Below are 23,071 nucleotides of genomic sequence, written 5' to 3'. Positions count from 1 at the left end.
CAATGAGTTGAGGGGTGCGTAGCTTGTTACTATATTTTACATTAGGATTAAATCTCAGCACAACATCATGGGCCAAAGGGCCTATTCTTCTGTGCTGTACTTTTCTATGTTCTAAAAGCTAGTGCTTCCAAATGAACCTGTTGGACAATAACCTGGTGTGATTTTTAATGTTGTATACCCAAGTCCAACACCAGCATCTCCAAATCTTATAAAATTAAGAAGGGAATAGATAAGATAGGAGAGAAGATGTTTCCACTGGCAGGTGAAACTAGGACAAGAGGGCATAGCCTCAAGATTATAGGGAACAGATTTAGAACTGAATTGAGAAGGAACTTCTTCACCCAGAGGGTTGTAAATCTATGGAATTGTTTGCCCAGTGAAGTAGTTAACGCTACTTCAGTAAAATTTTTAAAGCTAAGATTTTTTGAACAATAAAGAAATTAAGGTATATGGTGAGAACGTGAGTAAGTAGATCTGAGTTCATGAAAAAAAATCAGCCATGATCTTACTGGATAGTGAAGCAGGCTCAAAGGGACAGGCAGCCTCCTCCTGCTCCTAGTTCTTATTTCCAAGTCAGGATGGTGGAGGGCTTGAAAAGGAACTTGCAAGTGGTGTTGGTGTTCTGATGTATCTGCTGCCCTTTTCCTTTTAAATATAAGTGGTCATCAGTTTACAGGTATTAATGTTAAAGGCATTATAAAAATGTAAGTTGTTCTTGGCTCCAAATTGCAAAAGACTGATATGAGAAATTTGTTCAAAGAATACAATAAAGGAGTAATTTTTAACTTATGCTGTTCAGGCAACCAACCAAGAGGCAGGTGCAGGAACAGCAATGTAAGACTGAGGAGAAATCTCTTCGCAGGAATTCTCTCCCAAGTATTTGATAACCCTAAGATGTTGGATCAGAAATAGTCCATTTGGTCCATCGAGGCTACTCCTCTATTTAATGTAATCATGGCTGATCCGATAACCTTCAACTCCATTTTCCAGCCTTCTCCCTATAAACCTTGATATCCTTATTGACTAATAGTGTCTACCTCAGCTTTGTATATAATTAACAACCCACCCTCTACAGCCCACTGCAGTGAAGAAATCCAGATTTTAAAACAAATCCTCATCTTTGCTTTAAATGGGTGACCGCTTACTCTGAGATTGTGCCCTCTTGTCCTAGGCACTCCTATAAGGGGAAACTTTATTGCTGGAACAGCACAGCAGGTCAGGCAGCATCCAGGGAACAGGAGATTCGACGTTTCGGGCACAGGCCCTTCTTCAGGAATGAGCAGAGAGTGTTCAGCAGGAGAGAGGGAGGCAGAGAGCTTCTTCAAGGAAGGCATTCTTGTAAGAGGATTCGCAGTAGGTTGAAATCTTCGAGGAGAAAAGGATGCCTTCCTTGAAGAAGCTCTCTGCCTCCCTCTCTCCTGCTGAACACTCTCTGCTCATTCCTGAAGAAGGGCCTGTGCCCGAAACGTCGAATCTCCTGTTCCCTGGATGCTGCCTGACCTGCTGTGCTGTTCCAGCAATAAAGTTTCAACTTTGATCTCCAGCATCTGCAGACCTCACTTTCTACTCCTATAAGGGGAATCAACCTTTCTACAATTACCCTGTCAAGCCCCCTAAAAATCTTATATTTCAATAGGCCTCCCCTCATTCTCCTAAATTCCAATATGTATAAGCCCAACCTACTCCACCTGTCCTCAAAAGATCTTCATACCTGGGATCAACCATGTCAGCTCTCTGGACTGTTTTCAATGCGAGTACATCTTTCTTTAGATAATGGGATGTATATTCAAGACATAGGTCAACAGATGTGTTGCATTGTTGGGGAATAAATATGGTGATATTTCAGGAAGGTGAGGTTGATGTGAATGATTAGTAAGTGAATGATTCAGTAAGAGATCTTGTTGAATTGAGGAGCAGATTCTGGTCTGTTAACTCCTAACAATTAAAATTTTGACTCCTGTTCTGAAGAAGAATCAAATTCAAATAATTAATCTATTCATTCTTTTTGCAGGTATACTTTCAGCAGTTTTTGATGTAGACTGTGAGGCTAGATAGCAAGTGCAAGTGAAGTCAGAGCTCTGTCTGGAAGGCAGCAGGCTGAGACTGAGTTCACCAGGTTAAAAGATCAGCACTAAGAACACATTTTGTAGTCTTTTTCTTGCACTCTTCCTCCCTTATTAAATTTGGGTGTAATTTATTCTGTAAAAACACAAATGTGTATATCCTTAAATACAACAACACTCTTACTTACAAAAGCATGACAACATTTCAGAGTTGAGTTCAGTATTTGATAGAAAGTAAAATTATATGCACACAAATTAAACAAACATTCAGTTTACTAACATGAGTTTAGATAGATCAAGATTCCAAATAATGCAATGCTCCATGTTAATTTCACAATGATTTTAATATAAAAACAATCAAGGTCATTATAACTATATGGAACAAGTAAATCCTAACTAACTAAAACCAATTTCCTGATGTGTCAATGCTTTTGAATATATTAGGTCAATGTCAATTTTAATCTGTTTTAAATAGTAACAAGTATCATGGAAATAATATTTCTATAAAACCACACAATAAACAAAGTGAATCAGGTAATGGATAAAATATGAATATACAGGGATGATTAGCGATTTATTTCCCAAACTCATTCATTTTATTGCGCCTTCTTAACTCTACGGGTTCATGAGTTTCTGGCAAATCTGCATCAACTTCAAAATCGCTCTCAGCATCTGCTGTGGAAATGCTACTCAACTCAACCTCGTCACAAAATGGTACTTTGCCAATTACTGGGTCAACATCATCTCGCATGTCTTCTTCACTCTCTGCAGAGATCAGATCTTCAGACATTTGTGTCTTTATCTCAATGTCCTCGACACGGTCTTCATCCTCAATGATAGGTGTTACGTTTTCTAAATTGGGGAGAAAACAGATTATGATTCTAAACAGAAATAGTTGTTGAAATTATATTAAACTATCACTGGGAATAAAGTACTAATGTTCCATAAGTCAAAACATTTTCATGTAAAATTCTTTTCCAAGTTCTCTTCAATTCCTCAAGTACTGTCTCAAAATAATATTTTAAGCTTCTGTATATGCACATTTAGAAATATAAAGATTAATATCATGTTCTGGGGGACAACTTGAATTTATGTAATGCCTTTGACATAGTGCAACATTCTAAGGTGCTTCAAGTGCAATATCAGATGAAATTTTAAACTAGGAAAAAGTGAGGACTGCAGATGCTGAAGATCAGAGCTGAAAATGTGTTGCTGGAAAAGTGCAGCAGGTCAGGCAGCATCCAAGGAGCAGGAGAATCGATGTTTCGGGCATGAGCCCTTCTTCAGGAATTTTAAACTAGGCAACAATGAGATAGGACAGGTGATCATAAACTTGATCAAAGAGGTGGGTTTCAAGAAGAAATATAAAAGCAAAACCATCAAACTAAAACATGATCAAGGCATTAAAGTGAAGCTCACTGCCACAACTAAGGTAGTGATGTACTTTAGTTCATTTTAATTAATTTAGAACATTACAACGCAGGAAAGGTCCTTTGGCCCTCGATGTTGTGCCGCCCTGTGAAACCAATCTGAAGCCCATCTAACCTACACTATTCCATTCTCATCCATATGCTTATCCAATGACAATTTAAATGCCCGGAAAGTTGGCGAGTCTACAACAGTTGCAGGCAGTGCATTCCACGGCCCTACTACTCTCGGAGTAAAGAACTATCTCTGACATCTGTCCTATATCGATCATCCCTCAAATCGAAACAATGCCCCCTCGTGCTAGCCATCACCATCCTAGGAAAAAGGCTCTCACTGTCCACTCGATCTAACTCTGATTATATGTCTCAATTCATCTCTCAACCTTTTTCTCTCTAGCAAACAGAGCCTCAAGTCCCTCAACCATTCCTCATAAGACCTTCTCTACATACCAGGCAACATCCTAGTAAATCTCCTCTGAACCTTTTCCAAAGCTTCCACATCCTTCCTATAATGCGGTGACCAGAACTGTACACAATACTCCAAGTGCAGCCGCACCAAAGTTTTGTAAGCTGCAGCATGACCTCATGGTTCTGAAACTCGATCCCTCTACCAATAAATGCTAACACACCGTATGCCTTCTTAGCAACCCTATCAACCTGAGTGGCAACTTTGAGGATCCATGTACATGGACACCAAGATCTCTCTGCTCATCTGCACTACCAAACATTTTACCATTCACCCAATACTCTGCACTCCTGTCACTCTTTCCATAGTGATTCACTTCACACTTTTCTGCATTAAACTCCACTTGCCACCTCTCAATACAGCTCTGCAGCTTATCCATGTCCTTCTGTAACTTACAACATCCTTCTGCACGATCCATAACTATACCGCCCTTAGTGTTGTCTGCAAATTTGCTAACCAATCCTTCTGCACCCTCATCCAGGTCTTTTATAAAAATGACAGATCGCAGTGGACCCAAAACAGATCCTTGCGGTACACCACTAGTAACTGAACTCAAGGATGAGCATTTCTCATCAACCACCATCCTTTGCCTTCTTTCAGTCAACCAATTTCTGATCCAAACCGCTAAATCGCCCTTAATCCCACGCCTCCGTATTTTGTGCAGTAGCCTACAGTGAGGAACCTTATCAAACGCCTTACTGAAATCCATTTCCACCATATCAATGGCTTTACCCTCATCCACCTGTTTGGTCACCTTCTCAAAGAACTCAGTAAGGTTTGAGGCACAACCTATCCTTCGTAAAACCATGTTGACTATCCCTAATCAACTTGTTTCTATCGAGATGATTATAAATCCTATCTCTTATAACCTTTCCCAAAACTTTACTCACAACTCAAGTAAGGCTCACTGGTCTGTAATTACCAGGGTTGCCTCTACTCCCCTTTTTGAACAAGGGGACATTTGCTAAACTCCTGTCTTCTGATAGTATTCCTGTAGACAATTACGACATAAAGATCAAAGCCAAAGCCTCAGCAATTTCCCCCTTGCTTCTCAGAGAATCCTAGGATAAATCCCATACAGCCCAGGAGATTTATCCATTTTCATACTTTCCAGAATTTCTAACACCTCCTCCATGTGAACCTCAATCTCATCTAGTCTAGTAGCCTGTTTCTCAGTATTCTCCTCGACAACATTGTCTTTTTCCAGTGTGAATACTGATGAAAAATATTTAGTGCTTCTCCCATCTCCTCTGACTCCAAGCACAACTTCCAACTACTGACCTTGATTGGCCCTAATCTTACTAGAGTTATTCTTTTATCCCTTATATACCTATAGAAAGTTTTAGGGTTTTCCCCGATCCTACCCGCCACAAATTCTCATGTCCCCTCCTCGCTTGTCTTAGCTCTTTCTTTTGGTCTTTCCTGGCTACCTTATAACTCTCCATCACCATCACTGAGCCTTCACATCTCATCCTAACCTAAGCCACCTTCTTCCTCTTGACAAGAGATTCAACTTGTTTAGTAAACCACGACTCCTGCGCTCGACAACTTCCTCCCTGTCTGACAGGTGCATACTTATCAAGGTCACACAATAGCTGATCCTTGAATAAGCTCCAAATTTCTATTGTGCCCATCCCCTGCAGTTTCCTTCCCCATCCTATGCTTCCTAAATCTTTTCTAATCGCATCGTAATTGCCTTTCCCCCAGCTGTATCTCTTGCCCTCCGGTGTATGCCTATCCCTTTCCATCGCTAAAGTAAAGTGAATTGTGGTCGCTATCACCAAAGTGCTCACCTACCTCCAAATCGAACACCTGGTCAGGTTCACTACCCAGTACCAAATCTAATGTGGCCTCGCCCCTTGTTGGCCTGTCTACACACTGTGTCAGAAAACTCTCCTGCACACAACGGACAAAACCTCAATGCTTTACATGGAATCACCAAACATCTTACCAACGATATTGGGTGCCTGTCTCTCTTTCATCAGCTGCCTTAATTGCTGAAGCTGTGTCATAATTTCATTCTTCTGCTCAGAGGCTACGGCATCAACACTAAATTGAATGTAAAGCAATAAAGTCTGAAGTTAAGCAGGGTCCAAGGTATTATACATCACAGCACTTCAGCATTGTTTCGCCTATTTTGCAAATTAAGCACTATACTGTACAAGTTGCAATTGCTCAAGTTGCACCCAATTGCAAAAATAAGGATTGCCAAGAATTAGTGTTTAAAGTACAGTTCGTTCTGCTACAACACGCATTTTGTTAACACGAATTTGCCATAACACGATCGACGAATTGAGGACACTGTTTCTAAAGCGCGAAGTTTTAAAGCGTGTATTGGTTAGAACGTGATTCCGACCCCATTAGTTTAAATCATGCTGCTATTGTACAATTTTCTTAAAACACAGGATTGCACAAGAATGGAACTACCGTGTTATAGCAGAACTGACTGTATTGCAATCTTTTTGAAAGCAACAGTTCACGAATACAAATTAATATTTAAATCCAGACTATAAGAATTGTTTTCAATCCTTCATTGTGGGTCAAACAAAATTTGTAACTATATGCATCTTCTGCAATAAGTTGTAGCAGTTAATTCTAAACAAAAATTTATTGCAAGATAAATATATTAAGTATAATTCATAAAATTGAATAATTTATGATAATTTAAGATTAGCTGCTCATTATAATAGAAGAAAGTGAGAACTGCACTTGCTGGAGATCAGAGTCGAGAGTATGTGGTGCTGGAAAAGCACGGCAGGTCAAGCAGCATCCAGGGAGCAGGAGAATCAACATTTATTAATGAAGGGCTCCTGCCCGAAACGTCGATTCTCCTGCTGCTCAGATGCTGCATAACCTGCTTGTTATAATAATCCTGCATTGGCATTGCAAATAAATAGCAACTGGCTCCTATCTCCACCTGCAGTAAGCTTAGTCCCAAACAGAAAGGGTAAAGTTTTGTTACTTTGGTTTAAGTTAATTCACAACAATGGCAACAGTGAAATGTCAATTTGAACTTTCCTTTATATTTTCATGTAAAGGACATGGAGCAACAATGAAAAGACAGTCCTGGTCTTCAATATCTTTACCTGCCTTAACTGCAACTAAGCTGCCAACATATTGCCTGTCAAATCCACTCGACAGCCCAACTTTATTGCTCGTCTCCCACCACTGTTTCATCTCAACTCTTAGATCTCTTGCACCCTCCTCATCCCCACTACTCATTCCAACTTGTCTTCACCGTACACATGTGCTTTCTCCTCACCTGCCCCAAATTTATGTTACTCACCCACAACTGACTCTTTTGTAACATACAGGAGAGGATAAATTTTATAATGTTCACAGGATTTATACCTGCATCACTTTTGCATTAAGCAAACACTGGATCAGTATGATTTTACTTTGTTACAATATTGAAAATAGTAATATTTGTTCACTGTACTAGTCCAGGTGCTTTTCATATGCCTGGTGCACACATTGAATATGTTCATATAGGTTCACACACAGATTCAATTTCAGTTGAACAGATTCAGTTGGAGGTATGAAAGTTGTTAAGTTATTTATGATAATCTCCATTCACACTAAAGATCCATAATTTACACCTGCTCCCAGCTCCCCAACTCTTCCTTTTATTGGAGCTCCTTGTATTAAGTTCCGATAGATATTCGATTCAAGCTAACAAACATCAATCCATTCAGGAGATAAACTATCTCAGTGATCTGGTATTGAGGCCAAGTTAGAAATGATACCACATCTTCAGAATTCTTATTATACAAGCAGATTTTAAAACAGGATAAAATTGTGATCCTCTCTGCTCACAAAAACTGGCTGATAGAAGATGGCAAGAGCAGCTTACAAAAAGGATATCCATACATGGAATTATAGATTATAGAATTACAGATTAATACTAACCCGAAGTGGATAGTTTACAACAGTTTTAGTACTAAGAATTTCCTACCTAATAACTATCTGTGGGACCTGCCAGGAGGACTGCAGAGTCTTTTCCGATTCTGTACTGTGCTATGTTCACAATAACTAGAGGTACAATGCACAGAGCATAAAATGTAACTTATTCAATAGCCAGAGCAGTCTTTAGTCAACACGCAACTTTTTATTTATTTTGATTTACAAAAATAAAGTCAGAAAGTGGCATTTGAAGAACATAATGTGGATCAGTTAAGTGTAAATTAATTGGGTAGCTATTTAATTGGATTGCGCACATGATGGAAATCCTAGAGAACCCCTTCTTCATTCTCCACACTGAGCAGGTTCCATATGAATCATTGACTTTGGCCAGTTGTTTCTAGTTGTGATGACAGCAACCGTAGATATTTTTAAATTAAACTTGTTGAGACACATGAAAACAACTCTGCAACAGGTGGCACTCAAACCCGGACCTTCTGGTACAGCAGTAGTGACACTACCACTGCACCACAAGAGTCCTATGACACCAACTGTACAGCCTTCTTAACATGGCAGCAGTTTATTGGAAGGTGGTAGGTGGAGAAAATAGAAACAAAAACAAATTGAAAATCAAAGGCAAGGTCAAGAAAGAGACTCTTCCAAGCAGAAACAAATGAAATAAGGGAACTCCAGGAGACATCCATGGGAGTTGTTTGCCAACAACGCATTTTGGGTTGGGGGGGCTCTAAGTGGTGGGAGAAGGTAGGGAAAGGAACAATGGTCCAAATTTACAACAGCACAGCAGACAAGCAAATGTGTAGAGCTGCAATTTTGGTAGGGTACAGCAAACATACAAATGGATACTGACAAAGAAAACATGTTGAGAGATGTGGAAGGCAATGGAGATTGGTGAGAACAAAATGCAACAGGTAACTAGGAGGAATAGAAACTGAGAGCACTCACGAAAGCAGATGCAAAGGGGCTAAGCCACAAAAAACAACAATGGAAGATGGAACAGTCAAATGAAAGACTCCAAGAGGCTGAGGTGGGTTAATTTACTGGTTGTCAAATAAGGATGTTTAAGAAAATCAAACCAACATCTAGTGTGAAAAAACAAAATATATTTTAAAAAACCAGCAGAAGGGCAACAAATCACTTACCAGTTGGTGAGTGGATCTAATTCTTTTACTAATGAGTCCAGCATTCTCTCTGTCTGTGCCAAACGTATCTCCAGTTCAGAAAGCTGATTTTCTAGATCAAAAGTTTCTTGTGTTACTAAAACATTGCCTAAACCAGTTTACAGTCTAAGTCTTAACATTACCTTGGCTCAGTTGGTAGCTTTCTGGCCTCAATTCAAGCCACAGGGCCAAGCACAAAGTCAGAAATGGGGATGTTCACTGATGATTGCACAATGTTCAGTACCATTCTCGACTCCATAGATACTGAAGCAGTCCATGTTCAAATGCAACAAGTTCTGGACAATATCCAGGCTTGGGCTGACAACATTCACGCCACACAAATGCCAGGTTATGACCATCACCAATAAGAGACAATCTAACCACCGTCCCTTGATATTCAATGTAAGTTACTATCACTGAATCCTCCACTATTAACATCCTGAGGGTTATCATTGACCAGAAACTCAACTGAACTCACATCATAAACACAGTGGCTACAAGAGCAGGTATGAGGTTAGGATTAACTCACCTCCTGACTCCCCAATTCTTGTCCATCAGCTATAAGGCACAAATCAGGAGTGTGAGGGAGTACTCTCCACTTGCCTTGATAACTACAGCCCCAACAACACTTAAGTAGTTTGACACCATCCAGGACAAAGCAGTCCACTTGATTGGCATTACATCTGCAAGCATCTACCAACGTTCAGTAGCAGCAGTGTGTACTTTCTACAAGATGCACTGCAAAAATTAATCAAAGATCCTCAGACAGCACCTTCCAAACCCATGACCTCTTCCATCTAGAAGGACAAGGGCAGCAGAAATGTGAAACATCACCACCTTCAAGTTACTCTCCAATCCACTCACCATCCTAACTTGGAAATATATTGCCATACCTTTACTGTCAACCTCCTGGAATTCCCTTCCTAATGGCATTGTGGGTCAACCCACAGCAGGTGGACCACAGTGGCTCAAGAAGGCAGCTCAATCCTACCTTCTCTACAAAATGAATAAATTTTAAAAAGCCCCAATTCAGACTTGAATGAACTATGTAGGGTGACATTTCAGTACTGAATGGAGAGATTTCCATTCTCAGGATGCAGGTACTGGTAACAGCACATCCCTAGATGCCCTCCACAAGATGGTTATAGGTCACTTCCCTGAAGCCCTGCAATCTACGCAGTTAAATCGAGAGCTCTAGCATTGTGACCAAACTACAAAGAAACATCAATATATGTCTGAATGTGACCCAGAGGGTAACTCAGGCGGCACAGGTGTTCCTGTGCACCTTTATATGGCACAATCATTAACTTACTCCATATCCTTTCTGCTGTAGGGTAGCTAATAAATAATTATTACAAATTAAGACAAGCACTGAAGAATCCAAACACATTATCTGACTTCATTATAATTGTATGATATTATATGTGCAATAGCACCAAGAACAATACAGCAACTTTAACCTAATAAAACATCTCACATGGTTTCACAAGAGGAACAAAAAATATAACACCCAGATACATAAAGACAAAGTAAGTAGGATTATCAAACTTTTGAGCAGAAGTATGTTATAAGGAGTGTTTTTTAAAGGAAGCAAGCAAGACTGAGAGACAGAGGTGTTGAGTCTTAGTGTTGTACAGCTGTTGTACACCACAGACCCTGTGGTGTAACTCGTCCATGCCAACAGATATCCTAACCGAATTTAAATTCATTTGCCAGCACTTGGCCCATATCCCTCCAAACCCTTCCTATTCATACACCCATCAAGATGCCTTTTAAATGCTTAATTATACCAGCCTCCACCACTTTTTCTGGCAGCTTATTCCATACACCCCTCTGTGTGAACAAGTTGTCAGAGTCCCTTTTAAATTTTTCCCCTCTCACACTAAACCTATGCTCTCTAGTTCTAGATTCCCCCAACCCAGGGAAAAGACCTTGTCTATTTACCTTATAATGCCCCTCATGATTTTATTAACCTCTATAAGGTCACGCCTCAGCCTTCGACAGTCCAGGGAAAACAGCCTCGGCCTATTCAGCCTCTCGCTATAGCTCAAATCCAGGTAAGGTATTTCAGACTTTAGAGATTAGGCAGAACTGAACTGAAGGCTCAACTAGAAATGCTGCTCAGATCCCAGAATCAGTGTTGCTCAACAGCCCAGAACTAGAGGAGTGCAGATATCTTAGATGGTTGAAGGGGACCACAGAATTAGCAAGGTCAAAATTATGGAGAGATATGAAAACAAAGATGAGAATTTCAAAATCAAGACATACCTTGACCAGGAACCAAAGCAATTCAGTAAGTACAGGAGAGTTAGGAGAATGAGAAACAGACAAATTAGGGTTTAAGGGAAGAAAGGACACAGTCACCAACATACAATGACATTATAAAACCACTGGTATGCATTTCAGCAGAATCAAACTATAATGACAAACTGCATTAGCAGTCATTGCAGAAAGGTTTCATTTTCCAACAATTTACTGCGTTATTAAATGTATTACCTGTATTTTTCCTCTTTTTGTCAATCTCCTTATTTTTCTCTTTGCTTATTTTTTCATTTTCATTGTATTTTATCTAGAACGCCAGGAAAGATATTTCAAACAATTACAGGTATCGCAGTAAGTTCTATAAAACCTATACAAAAGTACAAGCTTTTCTTTCATCTAGGTCAGGCCAAAATATTCCTTACTCAGTTTAGTGTTAAGAGCTCCAATGGCATTATTTGAAGAGCAGCCAGGAAACAATTAGCCCTCAAGTAACAACATTGAAACTGATCACTCATCTTACTGAAGGAGGGTTCAGAATGAGGGTCACTAGACTCAAAGCATTAATTCTGCTTTCTCTCCAATGATACTGCAGGAGCTGCTGAGCTTCTCCAGGAATTTCTGTTTATATGTGTTTCCTATCTCCAGCATCCACAGTTCTTTGTTTTATTATTCATCTCATTGCAGTTTGTGGAACCTTGCCTCACACAAGTTGACAGTTATATTGGGAATTGGTGAGGCCATATCTTGAGTACTCTGTACAGTTTGATCTCCTTATTTAAGGAAGGCTATAATTGCAATAGATGTGATTCAGAGAAATTTCCCTCAGCTGGAATCTGGGATGAAGTTTATATGTCTTACAAGAAAAGGCTGGACGCTTGGGCCTGTATCTGTTGGAGTTTAGGAGAATGAGTGGTAATTTTATTGAAACATACAAGATCCTGAGGGGATTTCATAGGGTGGTGCCAAGAAAATGCAGAATCCAGAACTAGGGGTTCAGTTTAAATCTAAGGGGTCTTCCAATTAACACACAGATGGGGCAATTTTCGTTCCCTCAGCGAATCATTAATCTATGAAATTCTGTTTTCCAGGATGAAGTGGAAGTTGGGTTATTGAGTTTGATAGATTCTTAATTGACAAGCCAGTCAAAAGTTATAGATGGTGGATTGGAAAGTGGAGTTGAGCTCACAATATCAGCCATGACCATAACTTATAGTAGAGCAGACTTAAGGGGCTGAACGGCCCACTCTACTTTTAATTCATTTTTGTATAGTTGCTTCTAACTTTAGAAAGAAATTAACTGGCTGTAAAGGACTTTGAAAGGTGAAAGATATTGTACAAATGCAGGTCCTTATTTTCTTCTTGTACTGTGGAAGATATTTTAATGTCCAATATTTGAGATAATTTGGCCAACCCTTGCCCACACCATTTCAGCAGAATTCATTAGCCTATTATTATCAATAATTCCACTGAAATAAAGGATAGCAGGATTTCAGTTAGATACAATAATCATCTTTACTTGCTGAAGTATGGTGGCATAATGTTGGTTTAAGTAGCCTAGTTATCAAAGGCCTGAAATAACAATGCAGCAAACATGAGTTCAAAATCGATCATATCACTTTGCCAACCTGTGTACAGTTGTTTTGAAAATCCAAAACTAAAAGGTTGGCACTAGTTTAAAAAAAGTGACTATCAAGCTGTCAGATTGTCTTTTTTAAAAACAAACTAGCTTACTGATGCCTTTAATGGAAGGAACTTGCCAGCCTTACCAAGTATGGTTTACACATGATTCCAGTTTCACACCAACTTATTTGTCCAATTGTCCTAGCAAGCCCCTCAAGCCACTACAACCTCAAGGAAGTGTCCCACCATCTGACCAGGGCAGGGATGTTTAGCACTGTGTTTGATACGCTTTTGCTGAACAATAGCATCCTGAGACATGGAGTAAAGGGAGAATATGGATTTTAGGTATAGATCAGTCATGACGGCAGAGAAAGCTCAAATGGGTGAATGGGCTATTCCCGGTCATAAACAGAGATAAAAACAATGCACAAAGTCCCAGGTGAGTGGCATTTGGCTGTACTTTGGTGCCTGATCAGGAACAGGACAGGGGACATGGAACAATTAGATGTCACACTGGGATGCACCAACGCTGCTCTAAGGTCACCTTCTCCCATCTCCATGAACCTGATACCCTTACAAATGTACAATGTGCAATATTGGACACAGTATTTTATCAGTAACTAACTAATGTGTGCACGGGATTAGCATTACTTCTTTGTTTTTGTACACTGTGTGGCTCACAATTAAAGGCTAAGATAATATATACTTTATCAGAATGTAGGTTTGCCCACTGAGCTAAAACGTTTCATCACCCTACTAGGTTACATCTTCAGTGGGCCTCCAGGCAAAGCACTGCTGATGATTCCTGCTTTCTATTTATATGTTTGGAAACCCAAACATATCAAACCAAACCATACTTTATCAACCTGAATTTCCACTCTAACTTTTTCTAATATCTGAACCTAAATCTCTCTGGTTTTCTTTAAAAAATTGACATCCATAAATGATATCTTCTTCTTAAAATGTATTACATCACAACCATCCCCATTAAACATTCTATGTTGTTACCATTCTGTTTCTATCATCCCACTATGTTTATGCTCAACTTATTGATCTGCATTCTCCTGAAGTCACTTACTCTTCAAGAATAGTCACAATTGCTTTTGTGCCACACACATATTTTGATAATAAGCTCACTATACCCAATCTACATTTTTAAAAAAATATATCACTATACCCAATCTACATTTTTAAAAAAATATATCCTTATATAGCAGCTTTCACAAGCACAAATGTCTCAGAACATTTCGCAGCCAATGACAGTTTCTGAAATGTAGTCACTATGGTAATATAGAAATGTATTGAGAAAGTCTATGACTGTTAACATTGGTGGTATCATGATTATTTCCTGTTTTACTTCTTGCATGAAAACAACAGGAAATATTGACCATAACATTCAATTTGAAGGGTGAACATAAGTTGGACAGCCAGAACTGGAAAAAGGGGTCTAACAGCAAAAATGGCTGTGAATCCATGAGCAAATATTTAAGAAAATAGTTAATGATTTAGACAAAGATATATTATAGTGACGGAGAAGTACTCTAGGAAGGGGGTATGCTAAGCATAGATGGAAATGTGTTGCTGGAAAAGCGCAGCAGGTCAGGCAGCATCTAGGGAACAGGAGAATCGACGTTTCGGTATGCTAAGCATAGTTAACTGAGAAGTTAAGGACAGCATCAAGTTGAAAGAAAAAACAAAATGTGGCAGAGATTGGTGGTAATCCAGAGGGCTGGAGAAGTTTTAAAAACCAAAAAACTAGACAACCAAGAATACAAGAGGGAGAAAATAAAGTGAAGATAAACATGCAAGAAATATCAATACAGAAAGAGCTTCTTTAAATATACAAAAAGGAAGAGAGAAGTCAAAGTGTAATGGCTGCTTAGAGAATGGGGCTGACTAAATTATAATGGGGAACCAGGAAATGACAGAGAAGTTGAAATAAATGGGTTCTGTCAGTCTTCACAGTAGAAGACACGAATTGCTTTCTTAAATATCTAAATAATCAAAGGACAAAAGGAGGAGAGAAAATAAATACAATAGCGATCACTAGTGAAAGAGTGCTTGAGAAACATAGGGCTCAAGACCAATAAGTCACCTGGACTTGATGGAAAGTGTTCCAAAATAGCAGAAGAAGTATACAGAGATATATTGTTAGCAATCTTAGAGAAATCATTAGATTATTGAAAAGTATTGAAGGATTGGAACACTAATGTAACACCTTTATTTAAAAAGGGAAAGAGACAAAAGACTGGTAACTAAATGCCAGTTAGGTTAATATCTGCTATTGGAAAATGTTAGTCTATTATGAAGGATTAATAGCAGAGTATTCACAAAAGCAAAATATGATCAAGCAGACTCAGAATGGCTTCATGAAGGGAAAGTAATGCTTGGCAAATTTATTAGAATTCTTTGATGGGTAATAAGAAAAATAAAGCAGAGTCAATAGATTTAATATATTTGGATTTCCAGAAGGTATTGGATAGGGTGCCGCACCTCAGGCTACTTAACAAGATAACAGCTCATAGTGTTGGAGGCAGTATATTCATGGACAAAGGATTGGATAGCCAATAGAAGACACAGTTTGGATAAGGGGTGAATTTTCAGGATGGCAATCAATAACTAGTGGGCAATCAATAACTAGTGGACAATCAAAGAGATCAGTGCGAAGTTACAATTATTTATAATATATATTAATGTCCTGGGGGAGTGAAGTCAATGGACTATAACCAAGTTTACAAATGACAAAAAAAAGGAAGACAAGAGGTCAGGTCTGGCTGAATAGTCTACTTTGCTCCTATGTCTATGGTATGCAATAAATTATACATTTGGTTGCAAAGTTTAAATACTGCATTATCAAATTATTAATACATTTTTTAACATCAGAAAAAAAAAATTCACAAACTGAAAATTCCTACACAAACGGATCGATATATTATAAGTTGCAAAGCCTCCTCTTTTAATCTGTATTACTGTCATACTGGGGTTAGAAAATATTAGAAAGAGGAAACTGTCAATATTTTGCCAGTGTCAGAGGTGAACAGCATTCAAAAATATTCATGTATTGCTATTCTATTTGTAAAGTACACCACAGTAATGCACTTACCTGCACAAGTTTGTAAACTGCATATACACTTATTCCTATTGCATAAAGTGGCATTAACTGGAAAATAAATCCTTTGTTTCTGCCCTGAGTCTTGTCACTATTCATTTCCTTTTGATTTGTACTTTTCATCCTGAGATTAGGCTGTCCTTTGGGATTATTGGATTTGGATTGTGCAACCAGTGGCTGGCCTCTTCCAGGAACTGTAATATGCATCAAATGAAGAGATTCAATATGATAAGTCATTCAATATGATACTGTACTTCAGGGATCAAGCTATATCATATAATGAAACAGTCAAATGCAATCATATAAAATGAAGGATTACCTGAGAATCATATACTCTCTGCTAATTGCTTACAAAGAATGTTTCATCACAATGTGTAAATGCTAGAATGTCTTAAACTATTGTTGCCTTGTTCTTTTTGTGATCACAGGAACCCACTAGCTCTTGCAGATAATAGTTATAAAGTAATGAAGGTTAACAGGGATACCAGATGTAGGAGCAAAGGTTGCCCAATCAGGCTATTTAGCCATTCAGTGAGATCATGGATGGCATGACAACCTTCAACTCCACCTTTCTACTCTTTCCCCATAACCCTCAACTCCCCTAATGATTTAAAAAATTAACTTGGCCTTGAATATACTTACTGACCCAACTTCTGTGGCTCTCTATGGTAAAGAAATTCCACAGATTCACTACCTCTGATAGAAGAAATTTTCTCTCAACTCTTAAATGTGTGACCCCCTTAGTCTGACATTGTTTCTTAAAACTAGCAGACACAATTTTTCCGCATCAATCCTATCAAGTCCCTTATAAATCTTGTACATTTCAATAAGGCCCTCTCTTATTCTTCAATAAACCAATGAGTACACGCCCAAGCTACTCAATCTCTCCTCATAAGACAATCCCACCACACCTGGTATCTGCCAAGTGAACCTTCCCTGAATTGCCTCCAATGTTGATATACCTTTCAGTCTGTCTAGTGCTTTATATAGTTTCAGCAAAACTTCCCTACTTTTATGCATTTCCTTTGGAATAAAAGGCCAATGGAAGACTATTCGCCTTTCCTTTCACCTGCGAAACTTGGATGCTAATCCTTGGTGATTCATGAAGGAGGACTCCCAAGTCCCTCTGTTCTGTAGGTTCTGAAGTCTTACATAGGACAAACAGGAAGACAGCTAACGATCCTCATCCATGAGCACCAACTAGCCACGAAACGACACGACCAGCTATCCTTAGTAGCCACACATGCAAATGACAAGCAACATGAGTTCGACTGGGACAACACTACTATTATTAGATTAGATTAGTTACAGTGTGGAAACAGGCCCTTCGGCCCAACAAGTCCACACCGCCCCGCCGAAGCGCAACCCACCCATAAAAGATCACAGAAGCGCTTCACAGGAGGCTCCCAAGCACTGAGGATGTCACTTAGACAGGGGACGAAACGTCTGCAACACAAGTTCCCAGCTCGGCGAACAGAACCACAACAACAGTCTTTCTCCATTTAAACAATATTCAGCTTCTCTATTCTTTTGGCCAAAGTGCATAACCTCATATCTTCCCACATTATATTTGATCTGCTATGTAGAAGGTAATGCAAAGCAATTTCAAGAAAACTAAAGTGAGCCTGGTTTATTCATGTAACAAATCAGCTATCAGATAGATTAGAAGTCCTCACCTGGGCCAATACATGGCAATCACATTTTCTTCTCACACATGTCAGGCAGTGGCACACATGCATGCACAGACACACACATACACATCTTAAATCAAAATTCTGGGAGTTACTATTGACCAGAAACTGAACTGGACCAGCTATACAAACACTGTGGCTATAAGGTGGTGTGTAGTGGTTACATCACTGGACTAGTAATCCAAAACCCAGGCTAATGTTCTGGACACATGGGTTCAAATCTCATCAAAGCAGGTGGTGAAATTTGAATTCAATATAACTTGGCATGTAAATATTGTCTGCTATCATAAAAAATCTATTTGATTCACACATATGAAGTACAAGTAGGAAATGTGGTCCCTCGAGTTGTGATCTTGTCATTCAACAAGATCACAACTGAATCTTCTTATAGACTCAGCTCCACCTATCCACTCACTCACCAAAACCCTTATTTTCTTTACTGTTCAACAAATCTACCTTTGCTTTAAAGGAGAGGAAATCTGTATTTGACTCCACAGCAATGTGCTTGACCCTGAACTGCCCTCTGAAATGCTAATCAATCAGTTCAAAATTAACTCGGGATCATTGCAATGCTGACCTTGCCAGTGACACCTATGCTACATTGTTGTATGGAATGGAAATGCAAGTTAGAAGCTAACTGGTGACACTCTCATTCCATGACTGAAGAAAAATAAGGCCAGAACATACAGGCAGCCAAATTTCCAAGGGAACGTGGGATAAGCAGGCAGCCTTCAACAGTAATGTTATCAATTTTCTTATTTATTTCAGTTCGAAGACATACTACTTAGTATTACCAAAGCTGCACTGATAACTTTAGATTACATAGATCATCAGTGAATGCTGGTGTGTATGCTTCACTAAAATCAGAAGTACTTGGATATGCCCCTTAGAGGTATCATAATCCACAAGGCTATAATGCAAGAAGTAAACAGCTGCAACAGTAAAAGCAAATGACGTCAGGGAGGCAGAAGATCAAAAGCCAGGCTACAGAACATTGTGTACAATGAATTTGTTTAATTTGGACAAAAAGATGATGAGTGTAAGCTAGTGATTGATATATGAGATTCAGTAGTTTTGAATTATAAGAAGGTATTCAAATTGACAGGATGTGAGAATATTTCAGGCAGAATTCAGGAAACACCAGAGCTCAGGCCAGGGGCTACAGTCAGAGAGTGCAATTCTATATAATCCAACTTTTACTCAGACACCAACGTTATTTCTTGAAAAACCATCACCCAGATACTGTAAGTGTGACCTGAGTTGAATAAAGTGTAATTACTGTAACCAATACAGGCCAACATCGCATCACCGGGATTCCATTAGGTTTAATTAAGCGGAACAAAATTGTGCTCAAGTACAAATAGTTGGGCATAACTACAGACATTTTGAAAATGACGTGTTGCATCAAAAGAAACCAATAAATGGAAACTACAGAATTTACTATTCCAGTACAGGTCCAAGGAGATCCCCTCTTTCTGAACTTAAAGAGCCAGTCAACAAGGTGAAAGTGAGGACTGCAATTGCTGGAGATTAGAGTCGAGAATGTGGTGCTGGAAAAGCACAGCAGGTCAGGCAGCTTCAGAGAAGCAGGTGAATCGACATTTTGGGCAAAAGCCCTTCATCAGGAATGAGCTTGGTGGAAGTCAAATTCCTGGTCATGGCTTGCAAGTTGTGTGTATTTTCCAAACCCAGAAATGTCAGTGCCTGTGATTCAAAATTCCAATCACACAACAATTACACATAACTCAAAAGTAATTAAAATCTCCAAGTGTAACCTACATCAACACAGAATGACAAATGCTGTGGAAATTACCATAACAAATATGAAAATGCCTCATTCAAAATTAACCTTACAACATCCCTTGCAAATGTATTTGAATTAATTTTTCAGACATCAAGTGCTGATGTTTGAATTTTAGCTAGAGGAACAAAGCCAAGAGAACTAAGAGGATTTTTGGTACCGAAAAGAGGCGAGTCAGTGAAACAAGATTAAAGCATAATAGGCCACAAAATGAGGAAATGTCATAAGAAAGCAACAACATTGATTGGACTGATATTGATAATTTAAGTGAAGGTGTCCATAAGTTAGTGAATATTCAACACTGCATTGTAAGATTACATTGTTAGTTGCTTATTTGAAAACTCAATCTGTATAATAGATACTGGATCAGTGGTGCTGGAAGAGCACAGCAATTCAGGCAGCATCCGAGGTGGAGGAGGCCCAGCACCTCCATATCCTCGGCAGAGTGGGAGGGGGAGTTGAAATGTTGAGCCACTGGGCGATTTGGTTGATTGGTGCGGGTGTCTCGGAGATGTTCCCTAAAGCGCTCTGCTAGGAGGCGTCCAGTCTCCCCAATGTAGAGGAGACCGCATCGGGAGCAACGGATACAATAAATGATATTAGCGAATGTGCAGGTAAAACTTTGGATGTGGAAGGCTCCTTTAGGGCCTTGGAAGGAGGTGAGGGAGGAGGTGTGGGCACAGGTTTTACAGTTCCTGCGGTGGCAGGGGAAAGTGCCAGGATGGGAGGGTGGGTCGTAGTGTATAATAGATAGTCTCAAAAGACAGCAAGTTGGAGAAAACCTCACCAATCATTGAATTATACACAGGTCAGACTATTAAAACAAACATTTATTGCATCAGACACAGTTCAGTTCATGCCATTTTTAGTTGGAAGTTTTTAGATTCAGGTTCCAATCCACAGAATGGACAGAAAATCCAGACTGACACTACCAGCACAGTGTGGCACTGGAAAAGTACAGCAGGTCAGGCAGCATCCGAGGAGTAGGAGACTCGATGTTTCGGGCATAAGCTCTTCATCAGGAATGTCAATGCAACACTGATGAATATTTTAATGGCAGAGTTGCCAAATTTCCAATCAAACATTAAACCCTGTAGCCTCATCTACACATATTGAGGATTCCCTGACACTATTTGAAGAAAAACACTGAAGTATTCCCATGTTGGCCTTGGTTACTCATGACCACATTCCTAATAAAGGGCTTATGCACAAAACGTCAACTCTCCTCCTCTTCGCAAGCTGCCTGACCTGCTGTGCTTTTCCAGCGCCACACTTTTCGATTTTGGATACACAATGCCTATGGGGAGAAAGTGAGGACTGCAGATGCTAGAGCTCAGAGTCGAGAGTATAATGCTGGAAAAGCACAGCAGGTCAGGCAGCATCCGAGGAGCAGGAAAATCGACAACGGGTCAGCCACAGACTGAAACCGAATGTCCGTAATCCTCTTGGGGCAACCTCATTCAGTGCCTGCATTCAAACTTCTAGTCATTGCATCTACACCTTAGTCAGTGCTCCCTGTAATATGGGCTGGTGTTCAGGGGCTGCTGAGTATCTGCATCACACTCTATTAGTGTTATGTTCCCCATGCCACAGTCAGTGCCAATTCCATACACACGCCAATGCCCATCCTGACCTCCCGCACCATAACCTGATGTTGTGAGATTTTTAACTTTATCCACCCCAGTCCAACACCGGCACCTCCACATCATGGCTCCCCACCACGATCAGTGCCCTTTCCTACGTCCCCCCACCCGACGAGGTCGGTGCCATTGTCCCTCTCTCCACCCCACCTCCATGATGAGTGCCCACTCCTCACCTCCCACGCCCTGCCAATACCTTGGGGACGATGACCCGCTGACGGAGCCCGGCCCGCGGCCTCTTTCCCGCTGCCAGGAGTCCCCAGCATTCTCGGAATCACCAGAAAGACACAGATAAAGAGACACAGGGCCAGTACCACTTGCTGGCTGAGCGACATGGTCAGTCCAGGCCGCTGTGGCCCAGCCCGGCCTATCATGACCGTGCGGGAATCCTCCCACCACCGCCCTCCTACGGATCGCCGCTGGAAGGTGCCGCACCAACCGTTTCGAAACTCAATCCCTTTCCCAACATCCAGGCTTCAGGAGCAGAATTAATGTGAACTTCTCTCTCTGTCTTCTCCTACTGGAAGTTACCAGATCCTCTGAGCTTCTTCAAAATGTTCTTTTTAACTTTCGCTCAAATTTTGTATAAGACATTTGGTAAACTTCAGCTGGGGAGTTGCATGAAATCCAAACGAAAGTGAGGACTGTAGATGCTGGAGATTAGAGTCAAGGTTAGAGTGGTGCTGGAAAAGCACAGCAGGTCAGGCAGCATCCAAGTGTTGGAAACAAACTCAACAAAATTAGCTGAGACCACCAAAAGCTAGAAACAAGAAAATTTATTTACAATCTTATAAGAAAGGGCTGCAAATGCGTTAAGCAAATGAGCAATGAGCATTGAAACAAGTATACTGTTATACCTTTGAGCTGCGTGAGGTCACCTCCCCTGACTCCTACATTACCCAATTACCCTTGTTCTCTGCCTAACTTGTGACCTGATTGCCCCTACGTGACTGCTCTTTTTCTAAATTAAACTCCCCTTCTGTTTTCTTGAACATACACTGTGACCGTCTTGCAAAACCACTATCACATGTTAAGTTAGTGGTGTTAAGTTAGTGGTTTTGCATCGGTCTTCTTTTCCAATTGCACAAGAGGGTTGCTCATCTTATCACTCCTTGCAGCTGTCCTCAGCGTTATGTCTGGGCTTATTGTTCCTCTTTCTGGTACACACATATACTTATCTACCTAGAAGCTTAATAATTGAGCTTTTACCCTTGCAATACTTAGTTTGTCAGCATTATTAGCTTTCTGTAAAAACAACATACTTCTCTATTTCTCACACAAGGAACAGGCGAATCAACATTTCAGACAAAAATCGATTTTCCTGCTCCTCGGATGCTGCATGACCAGCTGTGCTTTTCCAGCACCACTTTAATCTTGAGTTGCATGAGGTCTGTAGAGTATGGCGCTGGAAAAGGCACAGCAGGTTAGGCAGCATCTGAAGACCAAGAGAGTCTCTTGCTTCTCAGATGTTTTCTGACCTGCTGTGCCTTTTCCAGCGATACACTTTATTGATTCTGAATCTCCAGCATCTGCAATCATCACTATCTCCGAGTTATAGAGTCCAACCCGTCCATGCCAATCAGATAACCCAACCCAAACTAGTCCCACCTGCCAGCACCCGGCCCATATCCCTCCAAACCCTTCCTATTCATATACCCATCCCAATGTCTCTTAAATGTTGCAATTGTACCAGTCTCCACCACTTCCTCTGGCAGGTCATTCCATACACGTACCACCCTCTGTGTGAAAAAGTTGCCCCTTAGGTCTCTTTTGTATCTTTCCCCTCTCACCCTGACCTATGCCCTCAACAGCTTCCTCATGCCTGAGGGAGAGTTGGGATCCAGGGGCTTGAGGTTTTGGGTGAACCTGTTGAAGTATCACCTGGTGTCATTTGATTTTTGACCTTGTCCACCC

The 23,071-nt window shown here is 40.2% G+C and overlaps 1 protein-coding gene across 1 annotated transcript; it reads right to left on the bottom strand.

Moving 5' to 3' along the window:
• Window positions 1-2,172: 2,172 nt before the first annotated feature.
• ccdc107 (coiled-coil domain containing 107) lies at window positions 2,173-21,571 on the bottom strand. Its single transcript, XM_043709865.1, has 6 exons — window positions 21,354-21,571; window positions 16,020-16,219; window positions 11,531-11,603; window positions 9,017-9,107; window positions 5,908-6,005; window positions 2,173-2,915 (listed from the first exon to the last, which is right to left on the bottom strand). The coding sequence occupies exons 1-6, from the start codon at window positions 21,529-21,531 to the stop codon at window positions 2,638-2,640; spliced, it is 918 nt and encodes a 305-aa protein (XP_043565800.1). The 5' UTR covers window positions 21,532-21,571; the 3' UTR covers window positions 2,173-2,637.
• Window positions 21,572-23,071: the final 1,500 nt, after the last annotated feature.

Source organism: Chiloscyllium plagiosum, chromosome 19 (genome assembly GCF_004010195.1).
Source record: "Chiloscyllium plagiosum isolate BGI_BamShark_2017 chromosome 19, ASM401019v2, whole genome shotgun sequence".
NCBI lineage: Eukaryota > Metazoa > Chordata > Chondrichthyes > Orectolobiformes > Hemiscylliidae > Chiloscyllium > Chiloscyllium plagiosum.
This window is presented reverse-complemented; position numbering and strand designations above follow the sequence as displayed.

Bases quoted from the DNA above. Each gene is read 5' to 3' on its own strand.
- ccdc107 (XM_043709865.1), bottom strand. From the start codon at position 21,531: ATGATAGGCCGGGCTGGGCCACAGCGGCCTGGACTGACCATGTCGCTC. The intron at 16,220-21,353 runs GTATTGGCAGGG...TGCATATTACAG, and splicing joins AGCGGGTCATCGTCCCCAAG to TTCCTGGAAGAGGCCAGCCA. The intron at 2,916-5,907 runs GTAAGATGTTTG...TCCCCAATTTAG, and splicing joins ACAGGCACCCAATATCGTTG to AAAACGTAACACCTATCATT.